The sequence below is a fragment of the Ceratotherium simum genome, chromosome 5, assembly GCF_057802395.1.
Source record: "Ceratotherium simum simum isolate JZ-2026a chromosome 5, ASM5780239v1, whole genome shotgun sequence".
In the NCBI taxonomy this organism is placed as follows: domain Eukaryota; kingdom Metazoa; phylum Chordata; class Mammalia; order Perissodactyla; family Rhinocerotidae; genus Ceratotherium; species Ceratotherium simum.
The window spans coordinates 53,504,742-53,522,776 of NC_141904.1; the positions used below are offsets into that span (position 1 = coordinate 53,504,742).

Genomic DNA, 18,035 nt, shown 5'->3' on the forward strand with positions numbered 1-18,035 from the left:
AACACTTCTACCATATGCCTGTGGTAAGCACTATATATGCACTCGCATTTAATCCTCAAACTGAGAACCAGGTGCAATTATTACCCCAACCTTGCAGACGTAAAAATGGAGGCTTAGAGAGGACAAGTGAATACCTAAGGCCACAAAGTGAGTAATCAGAACTGAGATTTGAATCAGATGATAATCACCAGGCTGCTTTTATCACATTTTTCCCTTTCCCAAAAGTTAGAGCTTACCAAATGCCTGTCTAATCAAAGTCAACCCTGTTCATAGGCTTCAAGGTCTCCCAGCATTTAACTCCCTGGCCCTAGAGCTTCAGCGGTGCCTGTTGTTAAGCTAAGTAAACCTAAAGGTTCTTTCTTTTATAAGGCTTGCTACATTTCATCTTCAAGTCTTCAAGGAATAGAACCTTTCTATTCATCTTTTCTAATGAGTTTTCCCAGACTAGTAATAACTGACTAAAAACAAAATGAAATCTATCAAGTCTTGACGTCAACAGGACCTACTTCCAGAAAATAATCAGAGCTACATTTATTGAGCACTCACTGCATCCAGGCCCAGTTCGCAGGGCTTTAAACATATTAACCAATAAGGTGTTCACAGCAATCCCATATAGGTATTGTCATCAATTCCTTTTTCAGATGAGGACATTGAGGTGAGGCTCAGATCACAGAGCTAATAAGAACAAACTGGGATTTGAACTTGGGCAGTTGGGCTCTGGAGCTTGGGCTTACTCCCTGATGCCCCGCATTTCTATGTGTACTACTATCCAGAGTCAGTGCCATAGACTATGAATGATATAAAAAGAAATATAACCCATGGTCTTTTTCTTAAATTTACCATCTAACTAAGAAAACTTTTCTTAAGGAAAATATTAGGAAGAAGATAATGACCACACAGTAATTTCGTAGAGTGGACTACATATGGTAGCAACATGTAGGTAACTCTAGAACACCTAACTTTCAAGGAAAAGCATGGTAGGCAAATCATTATTTCCTAAAGCTACCATGGTAATCATGCAACATGTCCATACAACTACACAACTGTGTATGTTAACGCAATTATTTTACTACATCGCTCCCAACAATGTTTTCAACCTGCCTCTTTTTCTGGCCAATAAGTTCCCGGCAGACAGAGGTGATGACTAAACCTTCTCCTTTATGACCTGTAAGAACAAAGTCTGGCGTTCTGCAAGCACCTGAAACTCCATGAATGCCAGATGGCAAAGGTGAAAGTAAAAGCACCACAGAATGATTACTGTGACTATAACATGGCAACTCATAGGCTGTTTTTAAAACCATAAGTAACATGCAAAAGAACGGATGCTTTTAAAGAAATAAAACATGGACAAGATCCGAGACTGAGGAAATGTATTCATTCATGCTCAAGAAGCACTAACCCAATGCATAGGTGCAAATGTAGACTGACATCATTTGGATTGTCAATGTTGATTTTGATCCCTCCACCATCCCCCAATCTACAAGACATCCCTGAAAGGGAATAAGCACCTGCCAGCCCCCAGACACTGGCAATGCCACCATAGTCTCAGCCTCTACCTTTTGCTACAGAAGCACAGCCACAATGATTGGTGAGGGAGCTTGCTGCCCCTGGCAAAGCTAGCAAAAATTTAAGGCTCCTGAACATATCTAGGCTAATTCTGAATTTATTTTACTAAGTATACTTCTACATGGTACTGCTTTCTTTATTCATAAAATAAACTGGCACTCAAATAAAAACCATTATTTCACATGCTAAAGGCTGCACTTTTCACCTAATCAGTACTGACCATGCCACAGAAGTTATACTTTAAAAAATATGTTTATGCATAAAAAAGGACTGCACACCTGGATAGCCTCCTGAGACCCAACATCTCACTGTCAAGAGTGTTCCTGGGAAAGCAGAAACAAACATTACATGTGAAGAGAAACAAAACAAGCAACATTGGAGGGTCATGTATAAACCAAATATGGTTGAGAAAAAAGAGGATTATTCAACCCAAAGGATAAAAGATATTAAGACTATTTGGAACATTTCAACATGGAAGACAGCAGGTGGATTTTTGGGTAGAGGGGTGGGGAAGAATGCACTCCCAGAATGAAGAGAACATATCCACATTAATTTTTCTCACATTCTTTGATATTAAAAAAATAAGGCAAAGATAGAATCACAAACAATACTTAGGAGTCAAGTCAAGCGTTACTTGGAATACTTGGCCCTGACTTCTCTGGACAAGCTTAACTTAACCTACTAGGCTGCTGTGTTTGCCTGAATTCTTGAGAAGTCTATTACTGATTACCAAAACCACTTAACATAACTACCTTCTAAAAAGCTTATTATGTTATTTCCATTGTCATAGTCCAAAGTACAGGAGTTGATTCTCTCAACCTATTAACATTAACTTGTGTCTGTATTTCAAACCTAGGTATGTTCTTTTATTGTTTTAGCTACGATTTATATTTGTTCTTCTCTTATTTGTGTTTTTCACTTTATTATACAAAACACTTCCTAGGATACTTATTCATAAAGAGACTTTTTGTCTGAAGTGTGATTTTATTATTTCGAGAACATAATACTTAGTTTTCTTTTATGGGAGGTTTTAGAGTAATAACTTTCATTTAATCTACTTGGGTTGTCCCACAAACTACAAGCCGCAGAGATAGGCAATTTTTAAGGATCTGGTCTGGGCTAATCCTTCCTTGGAACTGTTTTCTCAATACTCAACTAGTTTAAGATCTCTCTTTTGATTCAGTGCTGGCACTAAGTGTACCATCACTTTTGCCTCCATTACCTTCTTTTGCCTGAGAAGTTTTTATCTTTGATTGGTGACTGATCTGGAAAACACAGGTGATGCTGTAGTAGAGTTATATAATTACACTCAAAGATGTTCTTGATTTGATGTCTCTGATCTGGTTTCACATTTTTCCTCCGTTGTCCCTGGTATAACAAGGAATTAAGAACTTGGAAGGATGAAATTCATAGGCCAGTAATGGAGGAGACTCACATCTCAGGGTACACCAATTAATTTAGTTACCATGGCATAGCATAGCAGTTATTTTCAAAGCTAAAAAATTTTCCCAAAAGTTATTTGTAAGAAGGAAAGACAGGACAGCTTCTCTTTTTTAAACCACTTTTTTTAATCCTCTGATCTTAGCGGATCTATTAATGCATGAACAGAACTGTGTCAACTAATGACTTCTTCACTCAACTTTTCAACTAATAGCAGGGCTATTAGTGATTAGCTTATTCCCTGTTTAAGATATCTTCCCTGGATTGACTGCTGCTACAAAGATGGTGAGACAGTGAAAGCAGAGGGAGAATATGGTGTTTCACAAAGATCAAGCCAGAGAAACTCCGTGTGGGAAGCGTAGATTAAAGAGATGGTCTTGCATGATTCTTTATAGGAGTCCAGCTTCAGAATCTCATAGTTAGGTCCCCTTCCATAAAACCCGTGAGAGAAAGGAAGGGTTAGGGAAGTTGAGAGAAAGGTTAGAAAAAAAAGAAAACCAAATATCTAGCTTAACATTTTATGAACTACAAGAAGTTATGACTTGGTATTTTACAATCTGACATCCTTATAATGGCAAATAAAGATCAGACTAACAAGTAAAAACAAAGGAGTAAGAGTAATAACTTACTTCACTATAGTGGTAGTGCCAACTCTTGTGTAATTCATCACGTAGAAATTACCTAAATTAGATTTAAGTGGCACTCTTAAAATGCCACATTAAAACAAAATAACCTGGACAGCAAAAAGAATAACATTTGCCAAGCTACATAAGTAGTTGTCATTTTTATCTATGTCGTCTCAAAGCAATATGGTACTTGTACAAAAAAAAAGCGCTAATCATACAATTTACAAACGAATTCTAAAAGAAGACATGTTATCAAATATTTAAAGCTTAACGAGAGAATTCATACTTGATAGCTTAAAAAATATTTTTCTGCACTTATCTAAAACAAAATAGAAGACAACTTCTCAAGCCCTGAGAAGAGTATATACCTTTTTCTTTTGGCACTACCAGTATCAGAGGTGGCTGAAGAAATCATGCTGTCTCCATCCTCAATGTCGTCTCTCCTGGCAAGCTCCTTCTTCTTTGCCTAAAACAGAGTAGATCCCCAGGAATCAAGCTCACTTTGCTGAACACTCCTAGAATATATGAATGTTAAAGAGCTAGACATATCAGATTCACTCAGAAAGGTACAACCACACGTAGGACGCACAAAATTAAAGAGTCATTAAACATTTTCAATAACCCAATTTAACAAAAGCCTGCATGACAGAAAGTAGGTTAAAAAATGGATCTGGAGAGTTGAGGACTCAACACTAGCTAAACTGCTTTTAAGACTACAAAGGGCACCAACCTGTTAAAAGCACTGAGGCAAGTTGTAGGGGCATCCTTCTCTGGCGGCCATATTTAAGTAAAGCCAACTCAAAGATAGCCTTTGTACCCTTGACTTCTTAAGCAACAGTGTGGCTAAGAAGAAAGTTTAATGTGAGAGGTAAAAGAAGATCTACTTTTCAACACATGCCTTTTTAAAGACCTTCTGCCAAACAGAGCTGAAAGTCCAACCAAAGCAGACTCAGGGAATACATACAGAGTACTGAAAAGGAAATACAGATCTTCCTCGACTTACTATGGGCTTATGTCCTGATAAACCCAGCCTAAGTTGAAAATATCGTTAAGTCAAAAATGCATTTAATACACCTAACCTACCAAACATCATAGCTTAGCCTAGCCTATCTTAAATGTGCTCAGAACACTTACATTAGCCTACAGTTGGGCAAAATCATCTAACATAAAGCCTATTTTATAATAAAGTATTGAATACCTCATGTAATTTATTGAATACTATACTGAAAGTGAAAAACAGAATAATTGTATGGGTACAGAATGGTTCTAAGTGTATCGGTTGTTTACCCACATGATCGCATGGCTAACTGGGAGCTGTGGCTTGCTGCCACTGCCCAGCATCATGAGAGAGCATTGTACAGCATATCACTAGCCCAGGAAAAGATCAAAATTCAAAATCTGAAGTACAGCTTCTACTGAATGTGTATCACTTTCGCACTATGATAAAGTCAAAAAATCATAAATCAAACCATCGTTAAGTTGGGGATTGTCTGTACTTGAAATCCACAGCACTGATCACAGTGTTGACCATACAAAACGAAGATTCTACAGGTGATCTAAAATTGCTTTTGTTGATTCCTTGCTCTAAGATTCTCTTTCCAGAAAGATTCTACCAAAAACTGAAACGTACACAAAATTTGTATTTCATATCTATGCCTTTTTGTCTCAAAACCCCTAAATAACCCGTGACCTCAGATGCCCTTCAAGATGTACTCTCAGAAAGGATCTGATAAACTCATGGACAATGTACAATGATTAATTAGCTTTAAGATGTTCTTTCTTCTAGAACCAACCCTACATTAACCGAAACAAAGTCTAGAACCAAAGAAATAAAATCTAAATGATTGAACATCATCTGTGATTGGAGGGAAACTTCCTGAAGACCCTAAAATTAATCCTGCTTCTTCCACTCACAAAGCTAACCTAGTCTAAACTATTATTTCTCCTCTACACGGTCCTGACAACTCTAAAAAAATATTCAGCAGTATCTGTGGTTGAAATGAATGTTGTGATATTGCTGGAGGGAAATCACACATCTTAAAAGGACATGCTAAAAATGTGTAAAATTATTTCAATTATACATACAACAACTTAGCAAAACCAAGAAATCATACCTGCATGACTTGCTGCAATTTTAGAACTCGCTTATAGATGGCTGAATTGGGAACATTATAGCGTTTGGCATTTTCAAACATTAAATTCAGATCACACTCCAAATGATCTAAAGTTTCATATTCTTGGTTCTTCAGCTTTGTTCTGTGAAAGAAAAATACATGGCTAGAATTTTCCATCATGAAAATTATGAAACACCCTTCCTGAAAGTCCAGTGCAAAAATTCCTTTTTTTTTTTTTTAATAAATTCTAATCATTAGTTACTATTTCTTTTTATTTATTTTCCCCCCAAAGCCCCAGTAGATAGTTGTATGTCATAGTTGCACATCCTTCTAGTTGCTGTATGTAGGACGCGGCCTCACATGGCCGGAGAAGCGGTGCGTCGGTGCGCACCCGGGATCCGAACCCGGGCCGCCAGCATCGGAGCACGAGCACTTAACCGCTAAGCCATGGGGCCGGCCCCAAGTGCAAAAATTCTGACAAGCACTAGATGGTATCTTTACTAGTGATACTGATTAAAGGCCTGGAAGTGACACTTTCAAGATATAAAGTGAGGAGGCAAAAGCACCACTATATTTAAGCAATATGACAGTTTAACTGAAAATCCAAAAGAATAAACTAAAACATTGTAAGAAGTAATAAGAAGACCTAGTAAGGTAGTCAATTACAAAGCAAATATACTAGCAAAAATCCTAATGGAAAAACTGTTTAGTGGCTAATGAGCAAACCCTAGAAAGAGACAAAAATCATGGAGGTTTTAAGCTACCTTAATAAAGAATCATGGTGATCTACCCATTTCTGAAAATAAAAGGCCATTCCAGTTCATGAGAATTAAGGAAAAGAGAAAGTAATACACTACAGATAATGATGAGTAGTCTTAAGATTGTAAATGAGAGGCAGATATGTCAGAGTCCATTCACTACTATTCTTCCAAAACAAACATTTGTAACTAATTATGATGGCTTAAAATCGAGGTTTTTACTTATTTTACTTCAAAGTCTTAAGAATTCCATTATCTCTTTCAGACACTAAGGCCATTACTAATACCAACTCTCATAAAGTCCCTATACACTTTGTATAAAGTGAAGAGCCATGGTTTGCCCTAACTCTATCTGGATTTAGATAGGACAGATTTTCAAATTTTCTGATTGAAGCATTTGCATGCTGTCTATCAAAGTCACAAAAATAGTATTAAGAATCACAATATGTGTAAACAGCTTCACGGCATGAATATAGAGAGTCCAGACTTTTCCCTTAGAATGACATTATCCATTCTATATGTAAAGTTTTATTTAAAATTTACCAAAACCGTATGCAGATTCCATGGAGTACTTAAAGAGATATGACTGTTAGAGAACATCTCTGAGATGAAGCAAAAAACAATAACAACTAAGCACAACCTCAGCTCTCAGTACTCGCTTACATAACTAGCACCGAGAGTTTAAATTACAGCCTCAGACTTAATCCTGCCAACTCCAATGGTAATATGCTGGGTATTCTCAACACCCACAAAGAACAGACAGAAAACCCAAACTTGTAAATGACAGCCCATAATAAATCTGCAGATATTTATCATACTGATACTAGTCAAGGATAGTGGGAGGGGCGAAGGGCAGAATGGGAAATAAAAGATGAGGATGACAAGCCCCAGTACAGTAGAAGGTGGCATATAGAGCCACACTGTCTAGCTCCTGTCCACTCTATTTGTTGCTTTTGATGACACTCAACTATCTTCCTTCTGCCTACAAATGTGGCTATTTAAATCAAAATTAAATAAAATCTAAAATCTAGTTCCTTAGTTGCACTAGCCACATTCAAGTGCTCAACAGTCACATGTGACTAGTGGCTACCATATTGTACAGCACAGATAAAATAACACTTCCACCATCACAGAAAGTCTACTAGACAGCACTGCTCTAGATTTCCCTGTTGCTCTGATGTAGAGCACAATGGAAGGTAGCCCAGCTCCTGCCAGGCACCACTGGCTAAGCATGTGTCCTTGGAAAGGAGGTAGATTCGACATCCTACAAGTTGACCCTTCAGAACTCTAGGGTGCTACCAACTAGGTCTCAGCCACTTCTCTATTTCTCACATTCCCCTACCTGTGTGCCAGACAACTGTCAAAGTATATTTAAAAAGGAGGGAAAGGTGAAGAATTATTGACTTAACAAAGCAAGGCTTATATCAGAAAATTCTAACTTGGAAGAAGGATGTAGGCAGGTGCCTGAGCTAGCTGAGGATTTGTCTTCTTTAGAACTAAACTAATTAATTAGACTGTTTGAATAAAAAGAAAAGACTGAAGGAGAAAAGAAACTAAGGACAAAATTGTTCAATTAAAAGGGAACCTCTCAATATCTATAAGACTGATATTTCTTTTCCAAGAAAAAGACGAATTTCTAAGCTGTTTTCTTAATGAATGGCAGCCTTAATTTCCATGTCATTTGAAGAGTGCCAAATAAACTGATTTTTGTATATCCTACTTGTGTACAAAACCTCCAAAGTTTGGGTTAAATAAAAACATCATAAATCTTACTGACCAAATGATGAAAACAGAAGTTACATGCAAAATCATGAAACACACATGGTTAGCCAACCTTATTTCCTAGAATCTAGCAAGTACAAGAATCTTAATTTCTACTGTTTGGAAGGTTAGTTATCTGCCATGAAAACACCATGTAAATACCAGCTTACTCTGACCTTGCTCAGTCAAGATATTTTTACTTGCTTCTTGCCTCTATCTGGGTATACTGAAAAACCTAACCCACACTGTAGGAGTTACAAAACATCATATTTTATAATATTACTTATTTCCTACTATTTTTAATGATACTGTGGTGGTTTAAGTATTTTGTCTGGCTGAATTCCCAATGATCATTTTAACATTTTCTATACAGAAAAGGGAAACCAAGACAAACCATCTCTCAGGTATTGTTTCAGCTAATGAATTCTCTAAGAGCTGACTATGTTTATTCTAGAGGTTCAACAACAGATACAAAATTCAAATACAGACAAATTGTTGTAATTAAAATATCAATAAAAGGTATAGGCAGAAATATTTTTGTATTTTGCTCAGTTATAAGAAAACGAACACTTAAATTTTAGTGAACTCCATGATTTTTTTGTTTTTTTAATTTTATTTATTTATTTTTTCCCCCAAAGCCCTAGTAGATAGTTGTATGTCATAGCTGCACATCCTTCTAGTTGCTGTATGTGGGACACGGCCTCAGCATGGCGGGAGAAGCGATGCGTCAGTGCGCACCCGGGATCCAAACCCGGGCCGCCAGCAGCGGAGCGTGCGCACTTAACCGCTAAGCCACGGGGCCGGCCCTCCATGATTTTTTATAATCCATAATCTGACACACAAACGCCTAGCTAGAACACCTTTTTTTTATTTGCCTCTTGGCTCTATTGCAGTACAAAGAATATCATTTGTATTTAATCAAATTTATTTCTCACTTTTCATATAGGAATGATATTTAAGCAAACTCTTAACATGTGAAAAACATTTTCACCTTTAATATCCTTATCCATTTTTAGGGAGGAAGATATATGCGCAGGTTCCACCACAAGAAAATGGATTTATGTTGAGTAATGAAGAAACATCTTACCTGATCTGTTGTAGCGATATGGGCATTTTAATTTGCTGATAATAATCAGGGTATTTTTTCTTTGAAGGTAAATGGAAAAAAGGTTCAGCTATTAGCTGCCCTTGGTTATTCCGACAGCTCCTAACTGTGTCATAAAGCTGATAAAAAGGATTTGAAACATCCATAAATGAAGTAATGCTCTCTGCTTCCGACTCTCCTTCTTCATAACGTGCTGCTGGAAAAACAAAAAAGGTATATACAAGGGGAAGAAACAACCATACTTTAAAGCTCTTTTAACAATCTTCCAGATTAAGCTATATATGTTTGAGAATACTTATTTTAAAACAATAGTCTCTAGCCTTCATTAAAGATAACGTTAATAACGCCAAATATAATTATAGGTTTACTTAGAGAAATGTTAATAGAAATAGAATATTACATAATAAAAGTTATACTGTTTTTAAAAGATTACAAAATAGTTTCTCTTTTTTAAATGTGCTTTCTTCAGAGACTCCTTGCTATGTGTGCTTGGTTGGCCAAGAAAAAGAGCACGTAGCCATTCACACATCTTGGAACTAAAGCAGTAGCATGTAGTTTAGGATAGTATAAATGTAGACTGGGCCAATGCTGGCAGACTTGATTTAGCCTTAAGTCTCTGTGACTTTGCCCCAATGATCTATAGCATCCCTTAGGAATGATGCCTTCCCTTATTGAGGGAATTTTTAGGTAGAACCTAATCACAAAAACACCCAAACAAACAAATCATGTAATCCTTTTTATAGAAATACAAAACATGTTAAAACATATTACTCATTTCCCAGAATTCTTAAACAGTGTATAATTACCATAATTTAAATTTTTCTTGATGGATCAGGATAACCAAAATCACTATGTGCTCCCAGGTAAGAAAGACAGTCATTTATTAAGTACTTAGCTATGTGCTAAGAGCTTGACAAGCACCAGCCTCATGTAATCCTAACACCATGACACGGAAGAGGTACTGTTATTTCCTTTCCAAATGATAAAACTAGACATGAGAGGCTGATGACCTGCCCAAGGTCAGCCAGCTTGTAAATTAGTCCAGAAGGGATTTGGATCTAGAGTCATGGAGCCAGAAGCAAAGACAGGATTTGAAACTAGTCTTTTCTGACTCACTATCTCTGATCTTTTCCATAAAGAGCGTGCACACCTTTTGTTGGACTTATACCTAAATATATGTTTTGTTGCTACTGTAAACTGTATCTTTTAAAAAATTACACTTTATTTTTGTGGTTGATTCCAGAAGTGAAACATTTTCTTTTTTTTTCAGTTGTCTTTTTTTTTTAATTGATGTTTTAATAGTTTTTAACATTGTGAAATTTTGCGTTGTACATTTTTGTTTGTCCATCACCATACATATGACTCCCTTCACCCCTTGTGCCCACCTCCCACCCCCTTGCCCCTGGTAACCACAATACAGTTTTCTCTGTCCATGTGTTGGTTTATATTCCACATATGAGTGAGATCATACAGTGTTTGTCTTTCTCTTTCTGGCTTATTTCACTTAACATAATACACTCCAGGCCCATCCATGTTGTTGCAAATGGGACGATTTTGTCTTTTTTTATGGCTGAGTAGTATTCCATTGTGTATATATATATACCACATTTTCTTAATCCAATCGTCAGTCGAGGGACACTTAGGTTGCTTCCACTTCTTGGCTATGGTGAATAATGCTGCAATGAACATAGGGGTGCATAAGCCTCTTTGGATTGTTGATTTCAGGTTCGTTGGATAGATTCCCAGTAGTGGGATGGCTGGATCATAGGGCATCTCTATTTTTAATTCTTTGAGGAATCTCCATACTGTTTTCCATAGAGGCTGCACCAGTTTGCATTCCCACCAGCTGTGTATGAGGGTTCCTGTTTCTCCACATCCTCTGCAACACTTGTTGTCTTTTGTCTTGGTGATTATAGCCATTCTAACAGGCGTGAGGTTATATCTTAGTGTTGTTTTGATTTGCATTTCCCTGATGATTAGTGACGTTGAACATCTTTTCATGTGCCTATTGGCCATCTGTATATCTTCTCTGGAGAAGTGTCTGTTCATTTCCTCTGCCCATTTTTTGATGGGGTTGTTTAGTTGTGTGAGTTCTTTATATATTATGGAGATCAATGCCTTGTCAGATGTATGTTTTGCAAATATTCTTTCCCAGCTGGTGGGTTGTCTGTTCATCTTGATTCTGGTTTCGTTTGTCTTATAGAAGCTCTTTAATCTGATAAAGTCCCACTTGTTTATTTTTTCTTTAGTTTCCCTAGTCTGGGTAGGCATGTCATCTGAAAAGATTCCTAATGACCAATGTCAAATAGTGTGTTGCCTATATTTTCTTCTATGAGTTTTATTGTTTCAGATCTCACCTTCAGGTCTTTGATCCACTTTGAGTTAATTTTTGTGACTGGCGATAGCAGATGGTCCACTTTCATTCTTTTGCATGTGGCTGTCCAGTTTTCCCAACACCATTTATTGAAGAGACTTTCCCTTCTCCCTTGTATGTTCTTAGCACCTTTGTCGAAAATTAGCTGTCCGTATATGTGTGGTTTTATTTCTGGGCTTTCAATTCTGTTTCATTGATCTGTGTGTCTGTTTTTGTACCAGTACCATGCTGTTTTGATTACTATTGCTTTGTAGTATGTTTTGAAGTCAGGGATTGTGATGCCTCCTGCTTTGTTCTCTTTTCTTAGGATTGCTTTAGCTATTCGGGGTCTTTTGTTGCCCCATATAAATTTTAGTATTCTTTTTTCTCTTTCTGTGAAGAATGTCATTGGGATTCTGATTGGGATTGCATTGAATCTGCAGATTGCTTTAGGTAATATAGACATTTTAACTATGTTTATTCTTCCACTCCATGTGCATGGGATATCTTTCCATTTCTTTATGTCATCATTGATTTCTTTCAATAATGTCTTGTAGTTCTCATTGTATAGGTCATTCACCTCCTTGGTAAGATTTATTCCTAGGTATTTTACTCTTTTTGATGCGATTGTAAATGGTATTATCTTTTTGAGCTCTCTTTCTGTTAGTTCATTATTAGCATACAGAAATGCAACTGATTTTTGTAGATTGATTTTGTACCCTGCAACTTTGCTGTAGTTGTTGATTATTTCTAATAGTTTTCCAACGGATTCTTTAGGGTTTTCTATATATAAAATCATGTCATCTGCAAATAGTGAGAGTTTCATTTCTTTATTACCTATTTGGATTCCTTTTATTCCTTTTTCTTGCCTAATTGCTCTGGCCAAAACCTCCAGTACTATGTTGAACAGGAGTGGCGAGAGTGGGCAGCCCTGCCTCGTTCCTGTTCTCAGAGGAATGGCTTTCAGTCTTTCCCCATTGAGTATGATGTTGGCTGTGGGTTTGTCATAAATAGCCTTTATTATGTTGAGGTACTTTCCTTCTATTCCCATTTTGTTGAGAGTTTTTATCATAAATGGATGTTGTATCTTGTCAAATGCCTTCTCTGCGTCTATTGAGATGACCATGTAGTTTTTATTCTTTGTTTTGTTCATGTGATGTGTCACGTTGATTTTGAAACAGATTTTTGTATAATGACCTCATATCTAGCACATTATTCTTATCAATTCTAATAATTTATCTGTATAGTCTTTTGAGTAGAAAACTCAAAAAACAATTTATCAACTGCAATCCTTATAAATCTTTCTTTTCTGATCCTTATACCTCCACTGTTGCCACTATAGGCCGACTAGTCCTTCGACCAAAAGAAGTAACAACATTCTTACTTTGTTTCTTATGATAAGGGGAATGCTGTGAATATTTCTCCATTAAAAAATGGAGATGCCCTTTATCAAGTTAGGAAAGATCCCCTTCTATTCCTAGTTTGCTAAGTTTTATCATGAATGGGAATTGAAGCATTTATTAAATACATCTGCTGAGCCAATAATATGGTTTTACTCTTTTAATGCAGTGAATGAGACACTTGTCTTTTGTTTTTTTTTGGTGAGGAAGATCAGCCCTGAGCTAACATCCATGCCAATCCTCCTCTTTTTGCCAAGGAAGATTGGCCCTGGGCTAACATCCGTGCCCATCTTCCTCTACTTTATATGGGATGCCGCCACAGTATGCCTTGACAAGCGGTGCATCAGTGCGTGCCCGGGAACCGAACCTGTGGACCCCAGGCCACCAAAGTAGAGTGTGTGCACTTAACCGCTATGCCACCGGGCTGGCCCACATTTGTCTTTTCTAATGCTGAACTGAACTAGTGATTCTGGAATAAACCCAACTATGTTATCATGTATTATCTTTTATATATACTGCTAGCTACATATTTTGTTTCGTTCTGATATTTAGGTTATATCAGATTCACAGAACGAATTGGGGAGCTCTTTTTCTATTCTCTGCAGGAGTTGATATATAATTCTGTTCCTTGAATGTTTGGCCTGGTGACTTGTAACTAATAATTTAATTGCTTTAATGGTGATATGACTAATTAGCCTTTTCTTGAATCAGTTTTAAGCATTTATCATTTTCTAGGAATTTGCCCATTTCATCTAAAATTTCAAATTTATTTGCACAAAACTGTTCACACATTCTCTTTTTAGTCTCTGTATGCTCCTTCTTCCCCCTGATCTTTTTTATTTGTGCCTTCTATTTCTCTCTTGATAATCTCACCACAGATTTGCCTATTTTATTAATAGTTTAACAGAAAAATATTTTGACTTTATTGATCTTTTCTATTACAGGTTTCCTTTCTAATGAATTAATTTCTGCTCTTAGCTTTCTTCTTTTTTCTAACATCTCTGCTTTTATTCTCTTATTATTTACTTACGTTGGATGCTTAGTTCATTCTTTCAGCAGCTTTTCTTTCTAAATAGAAGCATTCAGACCTATAAATTTCCTTCCAAAGTACCAATTTAGCTGCACCCCACTGTTTTGATACATATTATTTTCATTATTGCTACTGTTTAATTTCAAGTAATTAAATTTCTATTTAATTTCTCTTCTTTAAAAAGAGAAACCCAAACACTTGGGAAAATTTAAAATTTCCCAAATGTCTGGGTTTTAAAATTTTATCTTTCATTATTAATTGCTATCACTGCTGCACTGTGGTCAGAAACATGGTCTACATAATACTCGAGCTTTCAGATTTGTTGAAATTTGTTTCATGACTAAGTACATGGTCAATTTTTGTAAATGTTCCATATGAACCTGGGAAGAACATGTATTCTCTAATTGGAGAATACTTGTCTGTTATATTGATCTTGTTGTGGTAGGCTGAATAATAGCCCCTCAAATATATAAACGTCCTAATCCACAGAACCTGTGACTTACTCCATATAGCAAAAACAACTTTGCAGATGTAATTAAGTTAAGGATCTTGAGTTTGGGAGATTACCCTGGATTAATCCCTGACACTAAATGAATCACAAAGGTCCTTATAAGAGGCAGGCAAGAAGGTCAAAGGATGAAGGAATTGGGATGACAGATGCAGAGACTGGAGTTGCTGCATTTGAATACAGAGGAAGGGGCCATGAGCCATGGAATACAAGTAGCCTCTAGAAACTAGAAAAGGCAAGGTTATCCCCTAGAGCCTCCAGAAGGAACACTGGCATGCTGACAACTTGATTTAGACTTCTGACCTCCAGAACCGAAGAGAATAAATCTGTGTTGTTTTAAGTCACTAAGTTTGCAGTAATTTATTTCAGCAGCCAAAGGAAACTAATACAGTTGTAAGGAAGGCAATCTTCTCTGTCTTCATTGACGTTCTGGTTGCTTATTTTGCAACTGAGGGAAGTGGGCTCCCACCCTAAGGGCGACGTTTTCACTTTCTCCATGAAGTTTTTACATCTGTGCCCATGTAGTTCATGTTCTGTGCCCATGAAGTTCCATCTGCTTGTTTTACATATTTTGAGCCCTTTTATAACCTATCTTCCTGATGAAATAAACCTTTTATCACTATGAGGTGAATTCTTTTTATCTTTGGTAATGCTTTCTGTTTCAAAGTCTGTTTTATCAGAAGTTAATGTAATTACTCTTTGATTATTTGGCTAGTATATCTTTTTCCATCCTTTTACATTCAACTTTCCTGCATGTTGATATTTAAGAAGTGTCTCTTGTAACAAGCATATAACCTGGGTTTTTTTTTTTTTTTTTTGGTGAGGAAGATTGGCCCTGAGCTAATCTGTTGCCAATTTTCCTTTTTTTGCTGAGGAAGCTAACATCTGTGCCCATCTTCCTCTATTTTGCATGTGAGATGCCGCCACAGCATGGCTTGATGAGCAGTGTGTCAATCTGTGCCCGGGATTCGAACCTGCGAACCCCAGGCTGCTGAAGTAGAGCGTGTGAACTTAACCACTATGCCACCAGGCTGGCCCCTAACCTGATTTTTTTAAAAATCCAATCTGAAACTGTCTTAATTGGCAAATTTAGGCGATTAACACTGATGTAATTTCTGATATAATTTTTGGAATTGTTTCTCTCATCTTTATGCTTTCAATTTATCCCACTTTTTCTGTTTCTTTTTGCCTTGTCTTGTTTTGGTAGGGGAGGACTGAAAGTTTTATCTATTTTTCTTATTCTATCCCCCACCCTATTTCTGTTCTTGTAGTGACTACAAATGGGTGCTCTTCTCTACCCCATTCCCCATCCCCCCCAGGGATGCACAGTGTGTCTTCTCTCTAAAACAAATCACCTCAAGAAGCCAGGCTATATTTTTTGAAGCCTCATGCCTTCTTTCCACGGGCTTTTTCCTGTCGCTCCAAGATCATCAGTTATCCCATTTTTGCTATTTTCACTGTACCTACCCCTAAGTTGTTTCCAGGAGCAGGAAGCCAAATATATTAGAATCTTGACTAACTTAAGGATAAACAGGTTCTGAATAGCAGCCTGAAGGATCTACTACCTACAAAGTTGGTTGGCATCTACTTTGTCTTCTTAACAGCTGAGGTTACTAAATGAGAATCCTCTTGTGACAAAGGTACTATTTATTAGAAAAAAAGCAATAAATACTTTTTAGGAATATTGTAAATGGTATGGTTTTCCTTCAATTTGTTATGCTACTATAAGGGTAATAAAGTAATCAAACGTTAGAAGGAAACCTAAACATAACGTGTGCGTCACTTTTATAGTCAGCCAAAAACAAAGCTAATAAAAAGATAAATTTTCTTTCAATTTTTGATAGAACCAGGCCTGATTTAAGTAAAAAGAAATTACTTCTGTAGATAAGTATCAAAAAATTAAATTTATACTTTAGTCTATAGTAATTATGAAACTTCTATAGAAGATTTAGTAAAAAATAAGATACAGCTGGAAAAATCTGTCACACAATGATAAAATCAAAAATACACCAGAATAATTTCATGAAACAAATTTTATCTCTACATATAAAAAGTATCTACAGTAAAATAAAAAATATTATATCACACTTAAGAGAAAGACAAACAATGAAATCAAACATACCTCTACGGCTGTTCTTTAGGTTGCTATTTACCAAACTGTGTACTTTAACATGGATTTTTAGTGGCCAATGCCCTTTGTTGAACTTGTTTAAGTGACAATTTACCATGCTGCTCTAACTATAATTTGTATCTATCTTTAAATCATAAGCTCTAGCTGAGAAGAAATTATAGCCTGCAGAAATATAATCCAATGACCTGGAAATCTAAAATGTGAATGTCTCCCTAGGATTTCCTGATGGTGTCACTAGTACTCACTATTTATCATCATAGGTTTGAAACCAGGATCTGCTAAGGCTATCAAACCAATTGTTTTTACAGAAGTATTTTATTTACTCAGATACAAGCTTTAACACAAAATAAAGCAATACGCTTCTGATAAGTTTGCCAACCAAAGAGTGCAATCAAAATACAACAGAAAGTTATGTACTCCAAAACTCAACAAACTCCCAGCCAGACCAAAGTCACTGCAACTTTTCTTAACTAGAAGGATCCACTGAGGATGTATTTAACTAGTCACAACCTAATGCCTACCAGCTACAGCAGCATCCTCTTCACTTTCTGAGCCATACTGAAGTGCCATGGTAATTGCTGATAAACGACCCCCTTGGACTGCTCTTTTATTACTACAAAGAAAAACAAGCAATTAGAAGACAGGGAAAGATGTTATAATAATTTGGTTACTTAAAGGAAATAGGAACTGTTAAGGCATTCACATCAAAGAAAAAGAATTTCCATTCAACTGCCTCCTCAATTTATCTTTGTACTTTTCATATTCCTCATAATCAATCTTAGCCAAGAAAACCAATTTCTTTTCTCTTAGAAAAGAGGGAGTGGTGGTAGAAAGCCTAAAGTAGGATACATGCAATTTGCTTTTTATTTAAATGCAGGACTACTCCTTATTTCATGAAAAATAAAGATTCATTCATAATTACTGGTTAATTCTCTTCTAAGATGCTCATATTTTACAATAAACACAAATTCTATTATGGACATAAAACCTTTTAGTATTTACCACACATTTTACTGTTAATAGCAAGCACTTCCTGACTAGTGCTTAGTAAGCAACAGTAAACAACTTCTGCTTAAGCATTTTCTCAGAGGTAAGTTCAGGCCTACTACAGCACCTCAACCTTTTAGTATTTGGTAAAAAATTCTCATAACAACCCAACTATACCCAAAAATATAACTTCAAGATAGCCATCAAGCAAACACTAGCATGCCTATCCTCATAAACATGGGTCAGCTCTCAGACT

The 18,035-nt window shown here is 36.4% G+C and overlaps 1 protein-coding gene across 20 annotated transcripts in view; it reads right to left on the minus strand.

Annotated features, from left to right (window-relative positions):
* The window catches only part of PBRM1 (polybromo 1), a 115,106-nt gene that overhangs the window by 61,835 nt on the left and 35,236 nt on the right, over positions 1–18,035 (minus strand). For 10 of the 20 annotated variants that reach the window (XM_014792879.2, XM_014792881.2, XM_087431152.1 and 7 more), the window contains exons 11-15: positions 17,314–17,405; positions 9,353–9,566; positions 5,747–5,888; positions 4,001–4,098; positions 1,845–1,889 (exon numbers count right to left, since the gene is read on the minus strand). In XM_014792879.2, the coding sequence (XP_014648365.1) occupies positions 1,845–1,889; positions 4,001–4,098; positions 5,747–5,888; positions 9,353–9,566; positions 17,314–17,405 (591 nt within the window). Of the gene's footprint in view, positions 1–1,844; positions 1,890–2,788; positions 2,935–3,635; positions 3,682–4,000; positions 4,099–5,746; positions 5,889–9,352; positions 9,567–17,313; positions 17,406–18,035 lie in introns of those variants that run through there. The other 10 variants (XM_087431149.1, XM_004419800.3, XM_087431153.1 and 7 more) reach the window with 4 other exon arrangements.